At 38.7% G+C, this 22,232-nt stretch overlaps 2 protein-coding genes across 2 annotated transcripts in view; both read right to left on the reverse strand.

The window, feature by feature from the left end:
• Positions 1–11,151, reverse strand: part of rimkla (ribosomal modification protein rimK-like family member A) — a 40,198-nt gene extending 29,047 nt beyond the window's left edge. Inside the window, exon 1 of the mRNA XM_056260894.1 lies at positions 10,520–11,151. Within this exon, the coding sequence (XP_056116869.1) occupies positions 10,520–10,682 (163 nt within the window). The 5' untranslated portion in view covers positions 10,683–11,151. The remainder of the gene's footprint in view (positions 1–10,519) is intronic.
• A 3,687-nt stretch (positions 11,152–14,838) lies between these two features.
• Positions 14,839–21,635, reverse strand: prdm2a (PR domain containing 2, with ZNF domain a). The gene is made up of 3 exons (XM_056260860.1): positions 21,579–21,635; positions 19,561–19,638; positions 14,839–19,422 (listed from the first exon to the last, which is right to left on the reverse strand). The coding sequence occupies exons 2-3, from the start codon at positions 19,601–19,603 to the stop codon at positions 14,972–14,974; spliced, it is 4,494 nt and encodes a 1,497-aa protein (XP_056116835.1). The 5' UTR covers positions 19,604–19,638; positions 21,579–21,635; the 3' UTR covers positions 14,839–14,971.
• Between the last annotated feature and the right edge of the window lie 597 nt (positions 21,636–22,232).

Genomic DNA, 22,232 nt, shown 5'->3' on the forward strand with positions numbered 1-22,232 from the left:
TATCGCATCGGCCTCAGCTATGAGATGCACATCCCTATTCTACACACAGTGCACACACACATTGGAAACTTACAATGTGTTGCAACTGATTTTAATAGAATTTGACTTTAGCATGTTGCTAACCTAAAATCATAACATTTTAAAAAAGAATAAAAACACAGAGCACACAAATATTGGGTGCAATAATACATTTAAAATTACAACCAATTATAATATTAATTTTAACCAAGTAATTACTCTTCCGTTCAAAAGTTTGGGGTCTGCAAGATTGTTTTAGAGATAAATCTCTAATGCTCACCTAATGCTGCATTTATTTTATATCAAAAATTATACTTTTTTCAGGATTCTTTCAAAACAAAAGCATTTTTTAAATAAAAATCTTATGCAACAATGTAAAAAGTCACTTTTGGTTCATTTTTATGCATCTAGGTAAGTCTATATTATTCGTAGTTGACATTTCTCTGTGTCCACCATCTTGGATGGTGTCAGTGGTCCACTAGGTTTTAAAACGTCACAATTCTTACTCAGTATTTCACAACACTGATAAACATGGTGGTAGCACATTTATTTGTTATTTGGTTTTGAATAAAGTAATTACCTGACTAGTTCCCAATAAAACAGTACATTATATAGACCAACTGTAACCAGCCAGGTACACTAACAGATCTGACACTCATACCAGTCTGACAAATTTCCGGAGGAAATAATAGGCATACATTCACTGTAGCACAGAGAATCACCCCTTAAAGGGACAGTTCACCCAAAAATGAACATTCTGTCATCATTTACTCATCCTCAAGTTTTGTTTTCATACTGTGAAAGTCAATGGGGTACAACAACAAAATATCTTCTTTTGTGTTCAACAGAAAAAAGAAGCAGCGCTTCCCCTAACTTCCCCCTTCTGTCAGTCCTGCGGCAGCTGTCTCATTGTGGGTTAAGAAACATGACTGACTCTCACACTCACACACTGAATCCAGAGCGAGTGAGGATATCAGGGTAACCTACTGTGTTTAAGCACAGTATAGACACAGGATTAACCTACTTCAGAGGTATGCTATGAGGGTGAGCTGAGCTGGAATTAGATACAGGTAGATAAATAGACAAAACATAGTGCCTGGATAATACCACACAATTATTCAATATAAACTACCACTCAAAAGTTTGGGGTTGTAAGTTTTTTTTTTTAGTCTCTCTTATGCCCATTAAGGCTGTATTTATTTCCTCAAAAATAGTTAAAAGAATAATATTGTGAAATAATACCACTTAAAATATTTTTTATATAGTCATTTATTCCTGTGATGGCAAAGCTGAATTTTTAGCATCATTACTCTAGTCTTGAGTGTCACATGAAATCACTCTATAATCAAGAATAGCCATTTGTTACAAAAGATCTGTCATTTTTTATCAATTTGATGCATCATCGCTGAATAAAAGTATTAATTTATTTTTCTTTCTTTTTTTAAATCTTACTGGCCCTAAACTTTTCAACAGTAGTGCAAGTGAAAATTAAAATATCCATTTGTTTTACTTAAAATCCATTTTTGTGTGTTCTGAATACTTGTCATTCAGCTGCCAATGAGAGTGCAGTACTCAAAACTACATTACCATATTTAAATCCATCCTGCAGAATTTCAACCACAAAAAGCCACACAAAAAAGCCATGTTGGCCTACCACTCATAAACAAGCTGGACCGCCATAAACAACTCGCATACACACAGCCTAAATCGTGCATGTTAAGGCAAGGGCTAGAATTGACATTTATTCCTGTATAACCCAAACTGATGCTTTATTACATTAGCATACACCACAGAAACTGGAAATTCAGCCACTGAATTTACAGTAGTGTCATCAAACACTGAGGTTCCTAACTCAAGTGTACCACCTTTTGCATTCAGGGTTCCTACACATTTTCCATATTAAAATTCCATACTTTTCCAGACCTCTGTAGATTTTTCAGACTATATTTTTTAAAAAATCAGCATTATTTTACACTTTATATTTTGTATAGTAGTCATCTGTAAATATTTATTTTCTATGGTTTTTTTTATATAGATTCTTGAAGTGACAGAGCAGCCCCTAAAATAAAAAGAGATCAAATAGAATTTTGCATGCACAAGAGAAACTTTTTCGTGCCCTCGAGAAACTATTCACATGCGCACAGGAATATTTTGCGTGCTTGCGCTACAATTTCTAGTTTTGTATATACTATAACTAGGGGTGGACGATCTTCCCAAAATTTCATATCACGATCCACGATCTGAATCGCGATCTTCACAATTTTGAGATGTACTATCGAGAATATCCAGATTGGAACAAGCCTATGGACTGATCTATTTTCTCAATTTAAAACACAGTATTGCTTTAAACCATCAGTTGTCAAAATAGTCATTAAACTAGTGTTTTTGAAGGCTGATACCGATATCTTTAAAGAGCAGACTGGCCGAAATATGAAAATGATTTAAAAAAGAAATCTCTAAATTAAATCGACTTACTTTAGATTGTAACTTCTTGATTTTGTAATCATATTACTATTTTTTTTTTTACGAATAAAGAAATTGTTTAATAATAATAATAAATTTGTGTGAATCATATTTTTTCAAAAAAAGACAAGGTAACTCATTTTACGTACAGTGAAAATTATATTAATATGAAAGTGGGCAACTGAATATAGCGCAGCATAATTTGACGATTGTGCATCTCCAGTGAAGCTGATCTGACAGTGACGACTAGCCTAAACCTGCAAGGTTTGTGAAATTTAAGTTTATTAGATCTTGAAAGCTGTTTAAATGATATAAATGCACATATGCTGAATGCTGATGGTAAATGAGAAAGTATTAATAGTGTTTGCCTTTATGCTACTAATAATATAAAGGCAAACACAATGATACTCTTTCGTATACGGTTTACAGTTCTATGTGTTGTGTAATGTTTGTGTTGTGGATTATGTGTCAATATGCCTGTATTGTACAACAAATTGCCTTTCGGGGACATTAAAGTTTTCTAAGTCTAAGTCTATCCAGTAACGCATTTCAACAAAACTGTTAAACAGAGACCACAAAATGAATACGGAGAATGTGACCACTGCACTCAGGCACTGCTGTTCGCAGAGCCATCAAAATAAGTCCCGATATTACGTGGACATAAACGATCACGATCTCTACGATTCACTTGAAATATAGATTGTGGACGTCTTCAAGATCAATCACGATATAAAATCATCAGATCGCCCACCCCGAACTATAACCTATTTCCTTCCTTTCAATTTAAGGCATCCTCTGTGGCGGAGAAACCATGACATGAATGGGCTGATGGCACAATACGTGCCAACTATGTGCACTGTCCTATTTGCCAAGTTCAAGGGTCTATAAAAAAGACTGGTACTGTATAAATTCTCGTAGGGATGCACTGAAATGAAAATTCTTGGCCGAAGCAGAATAATAATGAAACGCTTGGCCGGAGGCCGAATACCGAACCCGGTGTTTCGCATTTTTTCCATTTATTTTGCCAATTTTTTCACCATTGCATTAATTAAATAGTAAAAATATGCTTTTTACTATTTTGTCTAGCTTTTCAGAGAAAAAAATCAAATTGCAAAAACACAATTTAAAAATATTTATTTTACACTGAACTTTTTTTAACATTCCAGCAGATATTATACAAACAAAGCACAATATTACTTAAAATAAATTAGCATATTAGTAAAATAAAATAAAAATTTTATTTGGCCATCTTTGAAGCCCCCCTTCTTGAACAGCATATGTTAGGCCTATAACTGACTGCTCAAAGAATGTAACTCTGTATGACAACGGAAAAAAAAGCATTGAAAAGTGCAAAAAAAAATGTGGATGAACCCACAACAAATGAATAACTGTCCTAGACATAAGCCTACTTTTGCGGTTTACATACACTGTATCGCGATTAGAATAAAGAATTTACTTGTTCACAATCCTCAGCTGGATCCGTTGCTCGTCGAAATGAAACCCAAACCAGCACTTCCGAGGTACATTCTTCCAGGATTATATTACTATTACGCTATTATTCCTCACAGCATCCCAAGATGATGTAAAGTATAAATCTGATTAAACTTGATGCGTTTTATTGAGTTGATGTGGGTGTTGACAGGTTTGCATGGATTGCCTCAGATAAAAAGTACACATAAAAAGTAGTCATTTAACAGTTTATTTTTTCATATTTCTTCACCCAAAAATGAAAATGTCATTAATGACTCACCCTCAGGTCATTCCAAGCCCATAAGATCTCCGTTCATCTTTGGAACACAGTTTAAGTTATTTTAGATTTAGTCCGAGAGCTTTCTGTCCCTCCATTGAAAATGTATACACGGTATACTGTCCTTGTCCAGAAAGGAAATAAAGACATCAAAGTAGTCCATGTGACATCAGTGGGTTAGTTAGAATGTTTTGAAGCATCAAAAATACATTTTGGTCCAAAAATAACAAAAACTACGACTTTATTCAGCATTGTATTCTCTTCCGGTTCTGTTGTCAATCCGCGTTCACGAGTCCGCAGTGACGCTGATGACGTAAGATGCTGCTGACGTGTTATCTGGTGCGTCCGTGTATTTGGGTTGAAATAAATATGGCTGCGCAAAAAAATGCAAGTCTTCCTCTGTGTCGAAATCCTTAGACATGTTTGCGAAGATTGTTTTGTTTACAGCGTGCGTCTCCCTCAGACTGTAAACGAAGCTCGGGCGCACCAGATAACACGTCAGCAGCGTCACTGAACACGACTTGACAACAGAACCGGAAGAGAATACAATAGGGCTGTCAACGAATATTCTAAATTCTAATATATTAGGGGTGTGCAAAAAAATCGATTCACATTTGAATCGCGATTCAATCTTTACCGATTCAGAATCGATTCATAGAATTCCAAAAATCGATTAATTTTTTTTTTTAAATGGCGTGCACGGGCGGAGTGGCAATCGGGTGAGTCAGGACTTTTACCGGTGGTCCGGTAGTGTTTCGAGGCCGCGAGGGCCGGTCTAATAAATAGTTACATTGCAAGTTCTTGCCGCACGCTGGTCAAACTGCAGCCTCTCTGCTCAACCCGTAAATAAATGCATCGATCCGCAGATCTTATGTTTGAGTTCTATAGATAGTATAGTTTTTTCTCTCTCTCATCAAAACCCAATATGTTCATCACGTTTGTGTGCATTTTATTTTGTGATTGCACCGGAGTCTCCACAACGGCGATAGATTGAAGAGCGCGTCCGAGTGAAGACAGCGCGAGCAGAACACTGTATCCATGACACTGATAGCAGCGGACATGAGCGCGCAGCTTGATTTCAAAAACAACAGATCTCTTATTTAATAGCGAACTAAATGAATGCTCTGCTAGTTAACTGGAGATACCCGCAAATTACGCCTATGAACGACTTCACTGGATCTAAACAAATCAATCTAACCATAGATGTTACCAGTAGCCGTGGCTTTTTAAAATCTATTTAAAATAATTTCGCAAGGCTTCTATGACATTAGGGTAACATTTTACAATAAGGTTCATTAGTTAACTACATTAAGGCGGGCGCCTCCAACGCCATCGGGGCTGGGTATTGACACAAATTTCACAATTCGATTTCGATTCACAAGCTTGCAATTCGATTCGATTCCGATTCGATTCAATATTGATTATTTTGGATATTAGGTACAATACATGGCAAATTTTCTCAAGGAAAACAAATCTCTTAACTAATGCTGTAAACTATGGGAGTCAGTTGTAGCCTACTAGGCTTCATTAGCCTACTATAATATTGAAGGTAAAAATTAACTGATTTGTAGCTATACAAACACTTAAATTACACTTATTTATTTTTATAATAAAGTTATATGAAATATAAACATTTAAATGGTGGCTGTCATAAAAACGTGCCAGATTTATTCAAACATGCATTAAATATCGAAGAACATAAAAAATTATAATGAATATGTAATATGGTGCATATATTTAGCAAAATGCTCCTCTTAAGAGTTAATTTTTTTACGAGTTTATGGTCACATTTGGTTTTTCTGAGGTAAATGTGACGTTACATGACATTGTTTACAAGTTGTTTTACTGACGTCTTTCCACGGTTGAAACACTGATTGAGCGATTCCATGTGACATGATACAGATTTCGATAAGTTGTACTCTATCTTTTAACACACTTTCAGACGTTCATTCATGTTTATTTTGCGCTGTAACTGGTATTATTAAGGCAGAAGAGGAGATCATGTGCGCTCCGCGCTGCTGCTTCTCTTGAGCTGAGCTGAGCCAGAGCGATCACACGCCACAGCGCCAAAACGGTATTTATGTTTTTGAATTTCATAAGAAAATGGATGTAATTTGAAACTTTATTTAGTATCAATAGTAACAAAGCACAAAGATTATTGCGATTTATTGGATGGGATGCGCGCTACAATGTTCCATTCGTTCATCAAATGAAAACAGGATGACTAATCGATTCTTGAGATTTAAGAATCGATATCGGTTCGTAAAAATGAGAATCGATTAATATCGAGAAATCGATATTTTTTTACCCAGCCCTACGTTCAAGTGTCGGTTCTATATACTGTAAAACTTCAATTAATGTTAATAATATTTGTTTCAATCACTGAATGAAATTTAGGATAAGAGTCGCGACCTTAAATTGCTTGCACAAAACTCTTGATCAGAACTCAACATTTGTTTATTGTTGTTCATTTAAACCGTTATGCGCAGAGAGCGTGAGGTGAGAGAGAGAGAGAGAGAGAGAGAGAGAGTGTGAGAGAGAGTGTGAGAGAGAGTGTGAGAGAGAGTGTGAGAGAGAGTGTGAGAGAGAGAGAGAGAGAGAGAGAGAGAGAGAGAGAGAGAGAGAGAGAGAGAGAGAGAGAGAGAGAGAGAGAGAGAGAGAGAGAGAGAGAGAGAGAGAGAGAGAGAGAGAGAGAGAGAGAGAGAGAGAGAGAGAGAGAGAGAGAGAGAGAGAGACTGCGAGTGCGAGCGAGAGTAAGGTCTGCGGTCTTGGCCATTAGTCGATTTACTTGTTTTTGTATAAGTTAATATGTTGTCAAATATGTTTAAACTTGAATAAACAAGTAGTTATGTATCTTTGTATTAATTTGTCCTGTTATTGACGTAATGTGCGTCATTGACAAAATGCGCAACCAGATGTTCGAATATGTGTTTTTTTTTAAGAGGCAATATTCGAACGTCATTTTTGAGCAATTTTGACAGCCCTAGAATACAATGCTGAATAAAGTCGTAGTTTGTTATTTTTGGACCAAAAAGTATTTGATGCTTCAAAACATTCTAACTAACCCACTGATGTCACATGGACTACTTTGATGATGTCTATTTCCTTTCTGGACAAGGACAGTATACCATACATTTTTCAATGGAGGGACAGAAATCTCTCGGACTAAATCTAAAATATCTTAAACTGTGTTCCGAAGATGAACGGAGGTCTTATGGGCTTAGAACGACATGAGGGTGAGTCATTAATGACATAATTTTCATTTTTGGGTGAACTAACCCTTTAAGTCTGTATGACCATAAATGACGGAGTATTTAAGTCTGCTATTTGAAAAAAAATTAAGCAAAACGTGCTGGCGCATTTGTCGACCCTAGAGGGTTAAAAGACGCTTTAGCGCTGCAAGTACGGGTATAACGTCTGCCACAGATGCATCAGATGAGCTTCTCTTTTGTTATCTGCTCAAAGGGGGCATGTTTGCAGCATTTATAAAGCGCACGACTCTCACTCTACACTGGTTACTATTTGATCGCGTCATCAAAAACGCCATTGTTCGGTAAAATTTATTTGGTCTTTTTTACTTATTCCTTATTCTTATGCCGAACATTCGGTGCATCCCTAGTTTCTCGTGCGCACACGAAAGTCTTTTTTTTTTTTTTTTTTTTGCAAAGGTCATCCTTTTAGAGGCCCTGTAATACGGTGCTAAAAATCTCATAAGATATCCAAAATGCTTATAACCTACATTTTTTCATAATGAAACAAGTACACCTTGAATTAATTCAGTCGTGTTTGACAATCACTGAAGAATCACTAAATAGCTGCCATGAAATAGTCGGGGCAATAGTCTGGAAATGCAAATATTTTTCCATACTGCATAGGAACCCTGTACATTTATGTTTACAAATGTGCAACTTGCTTTTCCCAGTTGAGATAATCATGGGGAACTACCTCAATTTCAGTGCACTACAGATACTACTGCTATTTAAACACTACACTTCTCAACCCTCTTCTATGTCTATAAAATCTTCCCTATGACTTTATTGTAAGAAAAAAACATCTTGGGAAGTAGTTGATTAAATCGTTCCGGTTTGAAGTTTCACTTACCACTAACAACGGTCTTATACGGTCACGTGTATGCATTATCTGCATGTTATTTTATTTTTCAGCAGGCTTGCAGTTTGTGCATGTGTGAGACAATAAACTGGTGTTAGATTTCACATGTCTTAGAGGAATGGACACTTGACATCAAAAAGTAATGCACACATATCACTCGCACCATCATGAAAGTGAAAAATCAGTCTGCCAAGAGTCCTGAACCCTGATTGCCTATTGATTGTTTGATTGCCGCATGTGGCGTAACACGAACAGCAGGTGATAAGATAACATACACACTCTTGCGGCACACCTGTCAACAGGTTCACAAATAAATTCAGGAAATTATTATTTAGGAATTACGGTATGTCCTCAAACAATGGTCTTTAATTGCAATGCTTATACTGAAACAAGTGCTGACCTACTCTGTTCCATGCGTCTCACGTTGATGATGTAACTCAGCAGAATGTCAGGATCTCTGGGGGTTTAAATCCCAGAGCTGACCAACTGTCAACCACCTCTTTATTGGACCAAGACAGAATCCAGGACAGCACATTAAACACAGACAGACATAAACATGACAGGCCAACAACCTGCTCCAGTTGTGTTGCTGTCACGTTCTCCATACAGCTGTCTACCTTTGCATTAAAGTAGCTCAATATGGTCTTAGTTCTTCTCTCCTTCTTATCTTGTCTATTCGGGTCTTCCCGTTAGACTGGCAATCCATTATGTCGCGAAGTCACACCACTAAACTTAAAGTAGCTGATTCAAGGCAGAGCTGCATTGGTGCATAGCCACTCCCTTTACCTCAGGTCCATGCAAAATGCTTTATGTCCAGTGCCCATCTGCACCACCTAAAATAAATGCTGTCAAAACAAAATAGCCCCACCTTCCACAATGGCAACACTGGTGTCAATAACTCAGATCATTATCTTACTAAACACATTGCAACTTGCTGACAGCTTATTATTAAAGGGATAGTTGAGCTGAAAATATCACCATTTACTCACCCTCATGTTGTTCCAAACCAGTATGTTTTACTTCCAAGAGGACGTTAGGCAGAATGACAGACTAGGTCACCATTCACTTGCATTGCATGGAAAAAAAGATGCAATTAAAGTGAACGGTGACTCAGGCTGCCAAACATCTCATTTACCACTGAAGAAAATCAGCATGATGATAGTTTGGAACAACATGAGGGTGATTCAATATTAAGAAATGTATTATGATTTTTTTAGTGAACTATCCTTTTAATTTAACAGCATGACCCCCACACATATGTTTTGTGCATAAGGGGTTCTGTCAGATCAATTGAAGTCTTTAAGTGATCTGAAGTCATATTTGGTAGTAACCAATGCTGACTCCGATGTTTAAGCATATAAGTGACTATTAAAACTAGACAGGTAAAACAAGATAATCTATGACTAAGAGGAGGTAAGTGTGTGTATCTTTAAGCATCCCGGATACCACAAGTTAGACAATGTCTATCTGTATTCTTAATACTACTTTACTACCAGACCGTGATGCGATTACATCAGTAATCGTCTAAACGATCGCACAAACATCTTCCGACTAAAAAGTCGCATTTATGTTGAGGTTTGCACGTGACGAATCGGTTATTTCGATTAAAGCCCTTTGTATGTGAAACCTCGCGCAAATGCGTCATAACATGCCAGTTTAATTAATTCCGATCAAAGCTTGCTGATTGAATATTAAAAAAGGTTAAAAAACCTAAAACCATCGCTTGTGTAGCACCTGGATATAACGGGTCTTTGTGAACGTCGCGCCATCTGCGCTCGAGGCTTTATGTGATGATAATGAACGCGCTCGCGCCGCACACTCGTGACTGTTCGCGCGCACATGGTGCAACAATAAACGGTTATATGATATCTAAATGCTAATGTGAATATATTTAAATATTCGATATGAGATTAAAACGATTTCTCGACTATTTTAAACGGCGTTCCATCCATCGGGTAGGCTGTGGTGGCTGACTGAAAGTGGGTTAGGCGGTCACCCACCAGCACATCTAACGTTACACAAAACACATTCACACGGTGATGCACATCCGCTCAAAGCAAGCGTGCTAACCATCCACACTGACCAGTTTAGCCAACTCAACAGTTTAAACAACAACCATTTCAGCACTCGTACAGATGGAATGTATGCATGTATGAATGTGTATGTGCGCGCGGTTTTTACCGAGCTGTCCGTCCGTGATGGTCAGGACGATTTCATCCATTAGAAGATAGCGGAATTCAACATCATCCTCGACGCAGCGCTCCTTCAGAGCTCGCAGGATCTGGACCTGCGGGTATTCCTGGCTGATCCGCCGGTCTGTGATAAACCACACCCGGGAACACATGTTTTGGAGCTCGGAGTGCGGAACTTCGGGTAGCTTATAACAGTGACACGAAGCTGAACCCACACAAAGAGCCGCAACACGGTTTAAAAAAAAACAAAACAAAACCCAGTTAATCCGCTCTAGCCAGAACCAAAATCAAGCAAGAACGCACCTAAAATCGATTTTTAACGAACACGCGGTGAGAGGCGGCAATTTTGCCACCCAAATAACCGAAAAAATGATAACGCGCTCCCCCCCACTGAGGGCAACAGTAATTGCCCTCAACACGGGCTAACAAAAGCCTCGATACAGAACTCGGTTCCCTTTTGCTCACTTCGATTCAGACTTCAAAGATATACCGAAAACAATCGCGACAAAATGGAGAGAGGGCGGATGAGAGGCTGGATGTTGTGACGAGTGATGCCCCTGCTGATCTCCGGTGCTCGCGCCGCTCTCAGCTCTACGCCTCGTCTTTTCCAGCACGCGCTTCGCGTTTACAACTCTTTCCCTCGCGCTCATGCACAGCCCGCACCAGCCAATGAGCAAGAAGGGCTTGCACTCACATTAACCAATCGCAGTCCACAGCCCTCACCGCGAACAAATCGGGGGAGAGAACAAGAGGAGGCTCGAGATGTCCGCAGGAACCAATGGGAGATGCGAGGTGAACAAGGCAGAGGGGAGGGAGTGACGTATGCGCCGGCGTGCGCGCGCTCGTTCTCTGCTTGGATTTTTTTGCGTGTGTATGAGCGCGTGGCAGGAATTTCAGCAAGGGAGAGGGGAGGGAGTCTCCAAGAGCGCGCACTACCCCCGAACCGGTTCAGACCGGGCGTGGGGAGGTTTGGTTTGGTTTAGTTTGGATACCAACGCCTGTCTCGCTCATGCTACGTGTTGAAACCATAGACTGTAAAGGTTGAAATGTTTTTTTTTTAAAGAACGGTTGAGCGAAGAATCCCCCCCACCCGAGGAGGTGGGGAATGAGCGCGTCTGCAGGCGCATCCTCACTCTTTTGTGTTTCTCAACCAGCGTTTTCTTAATGTCGTGACGACCCCATAACAACAAAACACTGAAGATTTTTTTTCTTGGAAAGATAACGTTAGATGTCGGATATGGATAGCTTGTCAGTCTAGAAATTCAAGTCAATATATGTCTCACAGCAACGTTAACGGCGTTGTTTAATTTAGTTTGTTGTTTTAGTGACATATACATCGCTTGGAGGCTATTCACACAATTCGTTACGGAAGCAGAACCCTTAACTTACTATTCTTATGTGAGATCAAATCATCCCACGACAAAATGACCCACTTTGGCTTTGTTTACACCCAGAAAGGCAGAGGGAATTAAGGGCGATGGGGGAGAGAGAACAAGCATTATAGATACATTAAAGACATTATTAAACCAGTCGGTAAATAAATTATGTCTTTAAGTAAAATCAAACCTGTCTCAAATTAATCTTTCTTCTATTCTCTGTTATATGTGATCTGTACCTTTCACAGAAATAACACTGCAGTAAATCCTCATTTCAGCCTTAAAGGACTGTTGGTCCCGCCCTTATTTTGACCTGACACGTCCATCAACCCCCAGCGCCAATTTTCTTAGCCAACCAGCTTTCAATGAATATTTTCAGGGCGGAACATTTATGGCGTGATACTTATTTATTTATTTTGTCGATACGTATGTACATTGCACAGCCTGAATAATGTTTATAAAACTGTGACCCATTCATGTTAACAAAGTGCTTTAATATGATGGACAAATGAAGGATTTTCTTCTGCATTACAAATATAGTATTTCTAAACAATGATGTGGGCTAAACTGTGATGTAAATTTCGTGGTGGTGCGATCATGCGGCGAGTCAACGCTGCCACCTAGTGGATATTATTATTATAACATCAGCACACACTTCAGATAGAAGAAGCTTGTTTTGGCATGATAAAAGTCATACGTAAAATATATAGAATGATAAATATAATATTGATTTTTTTTACTTGATTCTTCTAAGTAACCAGTTGTGCAAGACAATAAACACTATCCATGATTCATTAACATTTCGTTTTTAGTCATAATAAGTCAGACATGTTACACTGTAACATTGTCATAATATTAAGTTTGTTTATGAGGCTTGTGAGTGGTATTGGAATGCATCTGAAATGCCACTGACATTTACCCATGGGATGCATATTTGTTAGGGTAGAATAAAAAAAACTGATACATTTATGTTTATGATACAGGGTGTAGTTAAGCTTGTAGGGTACTGTTTTTTTGTGATATTATGTAATTAAAAAACCAAACACATTCATTAAATTAACTTAGAACAGAGCAATTTATTCAGTCTTTCACATTTCACATTAAAATACTTCTGAAACCCTTTCAAAGCCTGAAAACATTGGGTAACGCCATAAAGCAAACTTGTAGGCAGAAAATAAACAATGGATTAAAAGTTACATTAGTTTCATAAAAAGGAATTTTCAGCAAGCAATAATTATAATATTTGAAAGATTAATTCTTCCTGTTTGTGATTTCTCTCCAGAAGACAAGTTCTGATATATATTATCAGTTCTGATATATTATAAAGTAGACTGTTTGTGTATACTAAGTGTATCTTTCTGCTAGCAAGCTTTGGTAACATTTTCAGTCACAACAATCAATCATAATGTAAACTTTTCATTGTTCATATTAGCCTTAAACTTTACCTGTTAACTTGTCTCTATCTCTTTCTCTCTCCCTCTCTCTCTCTCTCTCTCTCTCTCTCTCTCTCTCTCATATATATATATATATATATATATATATATTAGGGCTGTCAAATGATTAATCGTGATTAATCACATCCAAAATAAAAGTTTTTGTTTACATAATATATGTGGGTGCACTGTGTATAATTATTTTATATATATAAATACACACACATGCTTGTATACATTTAAGAAATATTTTCATGTATATACTGTATATAGATTTATATATAATTTATATTATATATAAATATTTTATATATAAATAATATTTTTTTCTTAAATATACATGCATGTGTGTGTATTTATATATATACAAAATAATTATACACAGTGCACCCACATATATTATGTAAACAAAAGCTTTTATTTTTGGATGTGATTAATCGTGATTAATCATTTGACAGCCCTAATATATATATATATATATGCATCCGATTTATATCATCATTATTGTTAAATCATTGACCCTTTTAGAACTTTTTGTTTACCATCTGCATGGCCAACAAGACACGTCATCAAGACACAAATTTGTGCTAAAACAATCGTCTTTAGAGCTACATTTCCAGACCTGATGGCTAATGTCTTATTTCACAAATAACTATCTTCCCTAATGCTACACAATATGTGCATTAAAAAAGAGACCTACTCATTTGACAGCTGACCAAATATGTTTATATTTCAGAAGGTGAATAGCTCAAAAAAGGGAGAAATGGGGAGACTTTTAAAATATATTCATACATATTCTTTGTGAACAGAATATACATTTCTCCTGCCTCTTGTGGTGCAGATATATTATATTCTGACCCTTCCCTTCACCCATAGATGGAATCTCTGGCATGCATGAAGAGTCTAAACTGCATCAATACAAACAAATAAAACACAACTAACACAATCTACAAAAATAGAAGCCAGTAACCATTACAACAAATACCTGTTTTCCAATGAATCTCACTGAACACATCTCGTCTTCTCTTAAACACAGTATACATACATTAATAAATAATTGGTGATAATTGACTAATTGTATTGCAATGCATTTTGACACAGGTGAATATGAACTACAGCATAAAGTGCATGAGACCCCCCACTCTTCAGACTTTGATTTAACATGACATTTCACTATAATTCTAAGGTTTGAGGTTTATGTAATCCAAAAGTACTCAGCCTAGCTCCCGGAGATCTACTTTTCAGCTCATCAAGGTCATTTCAAAACTACATGTGTTAGAGCAGAGGAGCTAAACTTTGTAAGAGGACATATCCAGAAACTGTGATAGCACATTCAAATGTTTCAGATGGCAAAAGTATTTACATACATCATGACAAGTTGATCTGTTGACCTGTTCTCATATGAATAGATAATGGCATTTCATAACACTTACAATGTAAATATTATAGCCTGCTGTGTTTGAGCCAGTGAATTTTAAAAGTTTTTTTTTTTTTAAAGTAAGGACATTCTTATTTCAGCCATAATTTTAAGTTTGTTTCAACCATGTCCAATATTTAGATGCATATTTACAGGTAAATGTTGCACTAAGGGGGCATTTAGAAAAAAGGATACAAGTCAATAGTTTACAAGTCTCATTTCTTGACTTGAAGAATGACAGGAAGCATGATTATGTTGTTGCTGTCTGGCTGTTTAATGACTGTTGTTGTGGTGCTGGCCTGCTGCACACTGCGAGTAATAGGTCCTCCTACTCTCTCCCTCAACCTCAGAGACAAACGGTCCTCTCTTCTGGGCCGTAGCTTTATGTCGCCCACGCCCTGCTCCATTTTTCTACCTAAAACATGTACCCGAACACCCGGCTCCTGAGAATTAACCTGAGCAACTGAGGAGAGGACTATCTTGCCTTTTTTACCAGATTGAACCACAGATGTTGACAGAATGGAAGATCTTTTAAGTCTAAAATCCTGAGTGGTATCAACTGCGGCATCTTGCTTGATGATTTGACTCTTTGTTATTATTTTTGGCCCATGGTTTGACCCTTGTGGCTTTGCACTCAAATTTGCAATTTGTCTGCGAAGGCTCCCGTTGTTCTCCTGAGCTAAAACGATACCGAGTGTTCTTTTCTTGGAGTTTCTACTGGCTGGCCTCATGGGGCAGCTAAAAGCTACATGTTTCTTTAAACTAGCATTGTATGTGAACTCCCTGCTACAGTGAGGACATGCAAAAATGTCTAGGTCATCCTGAGCGAAGGCCTTTCTCAGACCAGCAGGTCTGCCCCTTTGCAACAGCTGAGATTTCTTCTTATTCAGGAGACTCATTTTTATTTTAACTGCCGATTCGTGAAAGTTAATTTTTTTCAGTTGTCCGACCTTTTGAGAGAGATTCTGCCTACCATTAACAATCCTTGCAGTTGATAACACCCCATTTTGTGCTTTTGCAAACTGCTTAAGTGGTATAGGGTTCTTTTTAGGAGTGTAGCGCTTTTTGTCACTAGCATTAGCACAGGCTAAGATGTGCTTGTGCAGTTCGGGCATGTTGTCAAAGCTCTTACCACACTTGGTGCAACGAATGGCTGTGCTGAAGGTCTGAGGGATGTTGTGGGTGGTAAAGTTGGTGGCTGATGCAGCCGTCATCCCAGTTGGTGTTCGATTATGGTATGGAAAAGGAGGTGGTTTGAAACTTGGGTAGTGTTGATTAATGCCTAGACGTACATCTGGGCCTTTTGGTTTGACCCCTCCAGATGCCATGATTTTTATTGTTGTAAACAGCTCTTCAGAAGTGTCCAAGTTGTCCAAGGCATCCTCCTCTGCTTTTAAGGTTATGATGTCAGATTCTTGCTTAATTTCTTTGATTGGAAGGCTTGGATCAGTCATGTCAGTTTTGGGACTGTTATGGTTTTCAGGTCTTAACTTGCCATGTACTACTTCGGTGTGTGAGCACTCTTGACCGGGATGGAGATCTCGTTGATGCTGTTCCAAGTTGCAGAGGAAAGCAAATTCCTTAGAACATGTTTTACAAACATAAATTTTACCGATGCCATGATAACTGGAACGGTGCTCCAGCAAACCTGTGTCACTCTTAAACAACTGTACACAAAATTCACATTTATAGGGCCACTCCTTAGAGTGTTCACCTACGTGTTGGCTGAGAATCTTCATGGACTGGAAGGGCTGTTCACAAACATTGCACATAAAGTTCTTGCAAAAAGTATGCAAGGGAGGTAATTCATCTTCTACTGTGTTTTCCTGCTTAGAACAATCAGAGGACTGGGCTTTGTCCTGTCCCTCTTCTTTGCTCTCTGCTTTTACAACACTAGTGGAAGCCGTGAGGGTCGGTGTACCATCTGTAGAGTTTGATGACTGCTCTATAGAAACCGACTGTGTGGATGGTTCAGAAAGTAGGGAGGTGTCATGACTGAGAGGTTGCGGCTCAGATGGGACATAAGGTTCTTGTTGTAATGCATCGACAGATATTTTATCTGAGAGGCAATGAACAGAATTAGCTTGGAGTCCTGGGAGAATATTTTCTGTAGATTGCAGTGCAACTGTATACTCAATAACAACCGTGTTTGGAGGAAAAGCCAAGGATGCGATGTTGGACTGATTAACAGGCAGAGATGGAGAAAATATCTGTGTGTTAGAAGCTAATACAGAATCTACAACCAACGTTCTTTGAGCTAGTTCACATATGGCAGGATCAGCAACCCATTGAGGGCCTTGTAAAGTCAGGGAAGGGGCTGGAGGTATAAGGCTCTCCAGACCTACAGGAGCAGAGGACACCCAATCAGGGATTGTCACTTTCAAATCCTCCTGTGAGAGATGTACAGGATTATCAGCGCAGTCTTCTACAGACGCTGTGGGTGGTACAGTGTCAGATACCAGGAAGGTTGAATGGAGAGTTTGAATGTCCTGATTGGTTTCCACTGTGGGAGTTGATAGAAAGGATACAAAAGTTGGAGATGAAGAAGATGAACAGTGACGTGGAGGGACTGGGGCAGTTTGATGGATACTGACAGGAGCGAGCAATGGAGGGGTTAAATGGATTGAGGCAGGAGGAAGAGCCAATTCAAACAAAAGCTTTTCAGGGTTTGGTGGACTTGCATCAGACACTGGCACAACTGCAAGGTTTGTTAGGTCAGCACTGACGACACCTGCAGCAGCTGAATCTTCAACAGAAGGATTGTCTACCCCACCATACTCATTCATAAGCACCTTCTGAAGCATTCTAGAGTTAGGTTTATTCTTCCTCAAAGCAGGCTGAGTGAGGAAGACTCCAGTGGAGTCACAGTCTAAACTCTTTCCACTAATACTTAAGTCCAAAATGGACTCCACTAAGGCTTCACTGCTGTCTCGCTTACCCACAGAGTTGGAGAGGTCCAATGGCTGTTGATTACAGGAGTTTCCTCCTGTTCTTGATACAGAGCAGTCCAATGGCAAGATCTGTGACTGCATTTGAGCTTCATCAGAGCTGTTTATGGGTAAATTTAAAGGCTCAATTTCTTCATTGCCCAAGAGGCTCAACTCGTGGCTCTCCGACTTTGACATCTTGGCTTTTGTAGAATCCTGATCTTGATTTTCTACATTCAGATCAGGGGTTTGCTGTTGTGAGCTGGGAGGGGAGGTTGTCCTTCTCTTAAATCTAGTTGTTGTTGCAGGTAAAACAGTCAGGGATAAGGGAGGACCTAGATTGTGGCCATCGGCAATTAACGCAAACGACTGATTACTGCCATCCTGATTCTGCAGGAGCTGCTTGAGTTTGGGAGACAGATAGACAGTTTTTTCCTTGTGAAAGGCAACTGTCTCAATGCACTGAGGTAAATGAGCAGTGACCAGTGGAGCTCCAGAGCCAGAGGACAATGTTAAAGATGACAAGGAAGATGATGAGGTACTCAAGATGGATTCAGACTCTAATTCTGTTTTTATTTGTGGGAGTAAAGGTGGGGTCGACGTCCTTCTTTTGGCTGAGGATTGTCCAGACAGGTCAGAGATGAAACTGCTGTTACTGGTTTCCAATTTAAGAGCTTGTGTAATTTGAGCTGGACTGATTATAACAGCATTCAATCCAATCACAGCAGAGCCCGCAGTGTTCATCTCAATCACCTCACAGTTACTTACAGCACTCGTCGAGACAATTTTCCCATCTATGTAGAAGCTGAGATTCTCTGAAATATTACTGGAGATGTCAACCATGTATTCCTTTTCCTGATCAATGTCCTCTGCACACCGTGGGTTAGGAGTCTGACAGTCCTGTGCTGTCTCAACAAGCTGCTGTCCTTCAGGTTCTTGAGTGATTTTGACCTTCTTATAAACTCCTCTAGGAAGAAGCTGGCACTCATGGATCCTGCGCTGGTGTCTCCTTAGGCTAGTATGAGTCCTAAATGCTTTTTTGCAATACTTGCAGATGTGTGAGGCTTTGAAAGCACGGTTTTTATCATCCCTATGCTCACCATCAGCTGCATTAATGCACTTGTTTGGCTGTGGGTTTTGTGATGTTTTTTTCAAAGGCTCACCACTGCCAGGGACATTCTGACTAGCAGTGCAAGTGGCAATTGTATGATCATTCGTCTTCCTATTAATTTTTTCATGCCTTTTCTCATGCCTCCGACGACTAAACAGCGTACTGAAGGTCCTTCTGCAGCGATTGCATTTAAACCGCTGTGTGTGGCAGGTTGAAAGAGCATGTGTTTGTATGTGACGCTGCAGGCCTTGACTACTTGTAAACCTTCTCTCACATCGAGGACAGGGCAATTTACCCTGGAGTTTAGTACTATGGTCAAGGTCAGCCTTAGTGTCATTTATAGGCAAATCAGTCCTACAATCCTGTTTTATCATTCCAGCATGCTCATGGTCACTTGCCTGACAGGCTTGATTATGATTAGCTAGATTTTGGGACACAGACTGGCTTGCATTCTGGAACAATTGGGTGTTTTGTTTGTCTTTGCAATCCATCTTCTCATTGGTTCTTTCTATCTCTCCCCCTTCTGGCTGCAAGATACTATGAAGTGCAGCTTCATCAGAGTGGTCATCTTGAACCTCAGGTTGCTGAAAAACCTCTGATGGCATACTATGTCTCTCCTCTTCCACAACTGAAATATATGAATATACCAGTGACATAAGGAAGAATTTTTAATTGCTGTATGATTGTATATACCCTGTGCAATCTTTTCCAACATATGTCAAAACATTTCTAAATGCACAAAATGAAGAAACATTTTTAAACTTACTGTCATCTGATCTCCACATCTTCCTCATTGCCCTCTCTAACATTTCTTCTTGGGTATGTAGGAGAGGCCCCCTGTTGGCTGAAGGGGAAAATGAACACATTTTTTGACAAAGATTTAATTTTAGAATGAAGCACGCAAAGACAGACTAACTTAAAAATAACAATCCATAAGAGATATCTCTGTTAATTGCATACTTTATCAGAATTTATGTTTGTGTGAAAGATTAACCAACTGGGTGACAGAGAGTGCAGTTGCTGATTCATGGCATGCTGCAATGTCACTCTTGTCTGACATCTTAAACTAACCTAGGACCCACGCATACAAATATACTCATTCAATGCATTCGACGTGTCTGAAAATGTGTAAACAAAGGATAATTAAATCATCATCATCATCGCAACTTTTCAAATGAAACGAAGGTGGGCAGTTGAGTTCATTACTGAAAATATTTTTACTATTAAAAGCATATCTAGATTGCTATGACCTTAGACAAATATACATAAATTGGAATAACAATACAAGAAGATTGATTGAGCCAAGCATAGTCCAGCAGTGCAGAGTGTTAGGAGCTAAACTTTCTTTTTCAAAGAATACTTACTCTGCCCTTCAATACAAAATTAGCAGTAATGCAAACATACTCATGCAAAACAAAGATACATTTTACTGTGAAAACTGAAGACTGCTGTAACATTGGCTGAGTTGTACACTATCAGTTTAACCAATTTGAAATTCGCTACAGAAGTGAAATTACTATTGTAAATGTCACTGTCATTCTGGGGTTACAATATGAGGATGATAAGTTATGATTTATGATTTGATTTGTGATCATGTTTATAGGTGTAAAATTACACGCATCTGGTATCATCTGAATCAGAACGCTCTATATCAACACATTTTCACCTGCATGTTAAAGATCCTTAAAAATCATGGCTGGCCAGGCAGAGAGGATTGAAACGCTACTTTTCAAAGTATTGTCACTTGATTGTACAAGATTGCACAAAATAGCACCATGTATACATTTTACACAATTCTGAGAATGTGATGTCTATTATGTTTTCTAATGGTTGCTGTGGGTGGTGAGTGGGTTGGCATGTTTGTAAATTAAATTACCACAACAAATCCAAGCACAAAATGTAAAAATAAATAAAAATATTTTCAATTGGTGATGCAACCTATACCCCACATTCTACCAGTATTACAAGATATACATTCAGATGTGGCTGAAGATAAACATACAGGAAGTGAAATCATCATGGGTTCATTTGTAGCCTACCTGTAAGACTACGGAGGTGTGGGTGGGGTCAGATAAATTTACCTAAGCTAATATTAAACAATCCCATTTTACTTCTTAGGATCACAGGGCGTCCTAATGTAGTAAATAGATAACTTATCAATGTCAACACAATGGCAATAGGCACGAGTCTTTGTCTACGATGCTCAAGAAATAACGTAATGCACCCATAACTGCCGCATTCCCGCTGTAGCTACATATGCGGCGGATCGATTTACCACCATGCAGCGGATGTTTATAATATTTTCCAGGCCTATTCGGATTTATGCATGTGTTCAAATTATTACGCAATTACACAACATAAATGCATGCTGTCAGCGATTAGATTCAAGTGTTTAAAGCGGGAAAAATCGTGTAAACATGTCTATTGTACAGTCAAGGCGCACATGTTGCGGGTGTCTGACAGCCCTTTAAATAAGAGAGCACGTTTGGCACTGTCGCTAAGCTCAGACGGGAAGGTCACGGTCAGAGACACACGCTTCACGTTTAAGTGCTTTGACATCCATTAAGTTAGTACGCCTGTATATCCTTGTGAGTTCTACGACGTTATTACTTACAATAAATAAATAAAAAATCATGCGCGCTTAGTCTCGGTGCTAACTCGCAGACAACATAAACGAGATTGACATCGCAAAACTTCGGCAAACCGTTTTATGCCAAATGATTTTGATTAGGTATGCCCCTTTTGGTCTCTGTATTAAATTGGCAATACCTATGTATTGCTTACCAGCTTTGTTGTGACGCCTCGCTGCTTGAGTCTGGTGGGCACGCGCAGGACGGACGCTACTGCAGACTGCACGACTGACAAGGCGCATGTGCGAGATCTCATGCACCTGTAGGCTACAGTACAGTACATGCTACATGGTATATTACACGCAAAGCAAAAGTCTCTTTAAATTATTCAGTTATGTGTAATGAGTCCGTTTTAATTATTAATTTTTAAAATTCTGATCACGACAAATAGCCTATATATTTTCCCAAATAGGCAAAGGGACAACAGATTGGCGTTTTTAATGGCATAGGCCTAATTGGCTTTATGCACAGCTGCACTACTTCCTGAACTTTAGCCAGCTCCTTTGTTTCCTGTCTGCCATTATTGGACAAACTGATTAATCCAGGTGTCCCTGGCCTCAGTAACAATAATCAGGCACACCTGGATTAATCAGTTTGTCCAATAATGGCAGACAGGAAACAAAGGAGCTGGCTAAAGTTCAGGAAGTAGTGAAGCTGTGCATAGAGCCTATTAGGCTATTTTCAAATATTTTCAGGGAGAATGTTTTATTGGCTAGAGATCTTGAAAATATTGTGTTTGTAATGTTGTTGTATGATAATAAGGGAGGCTATTTTTTGTTTAAAAAAAATTCCCTCAGAAATGTAAATG

This window comes from Rhinichthys klamathensis, unplaced genomic scaffold (assembly GCF_029890125.1).
Source record: "Rhinichthys klamathensis goyatoka isolate OS25496 unplaced genomic scaffold, OSU_Roscu_1.1 h1tg000180l_1, whole genome shotgun sequence".
In the NCBI taxonomy this organism is placed as follows: Eukaryota; Metazoa; Chordata; class Actinopteri; order Cypriniformes; family Leuciscidae; genus Rhinichthys; species Rhinichthys klamathensis.

What these genes read in the sequence shown, in the direction of transcription:
- prdm2a (XM_056260860.1), bottom strand. Translation starts at nt 19,603, where the DNA reads ATGTTAGAGAGGGCAATGAGGAAGATGTGGAGATCAGATGACA. An exon ending in GATGTGGAGATCAGATGACA is followed by an intron (nt 19,423 to 19,560) that starts GTAAGTTTAAAA and finishes CATATATTTCAG; the next exon opens with TTGTGGAAGAGGAGAGACAT.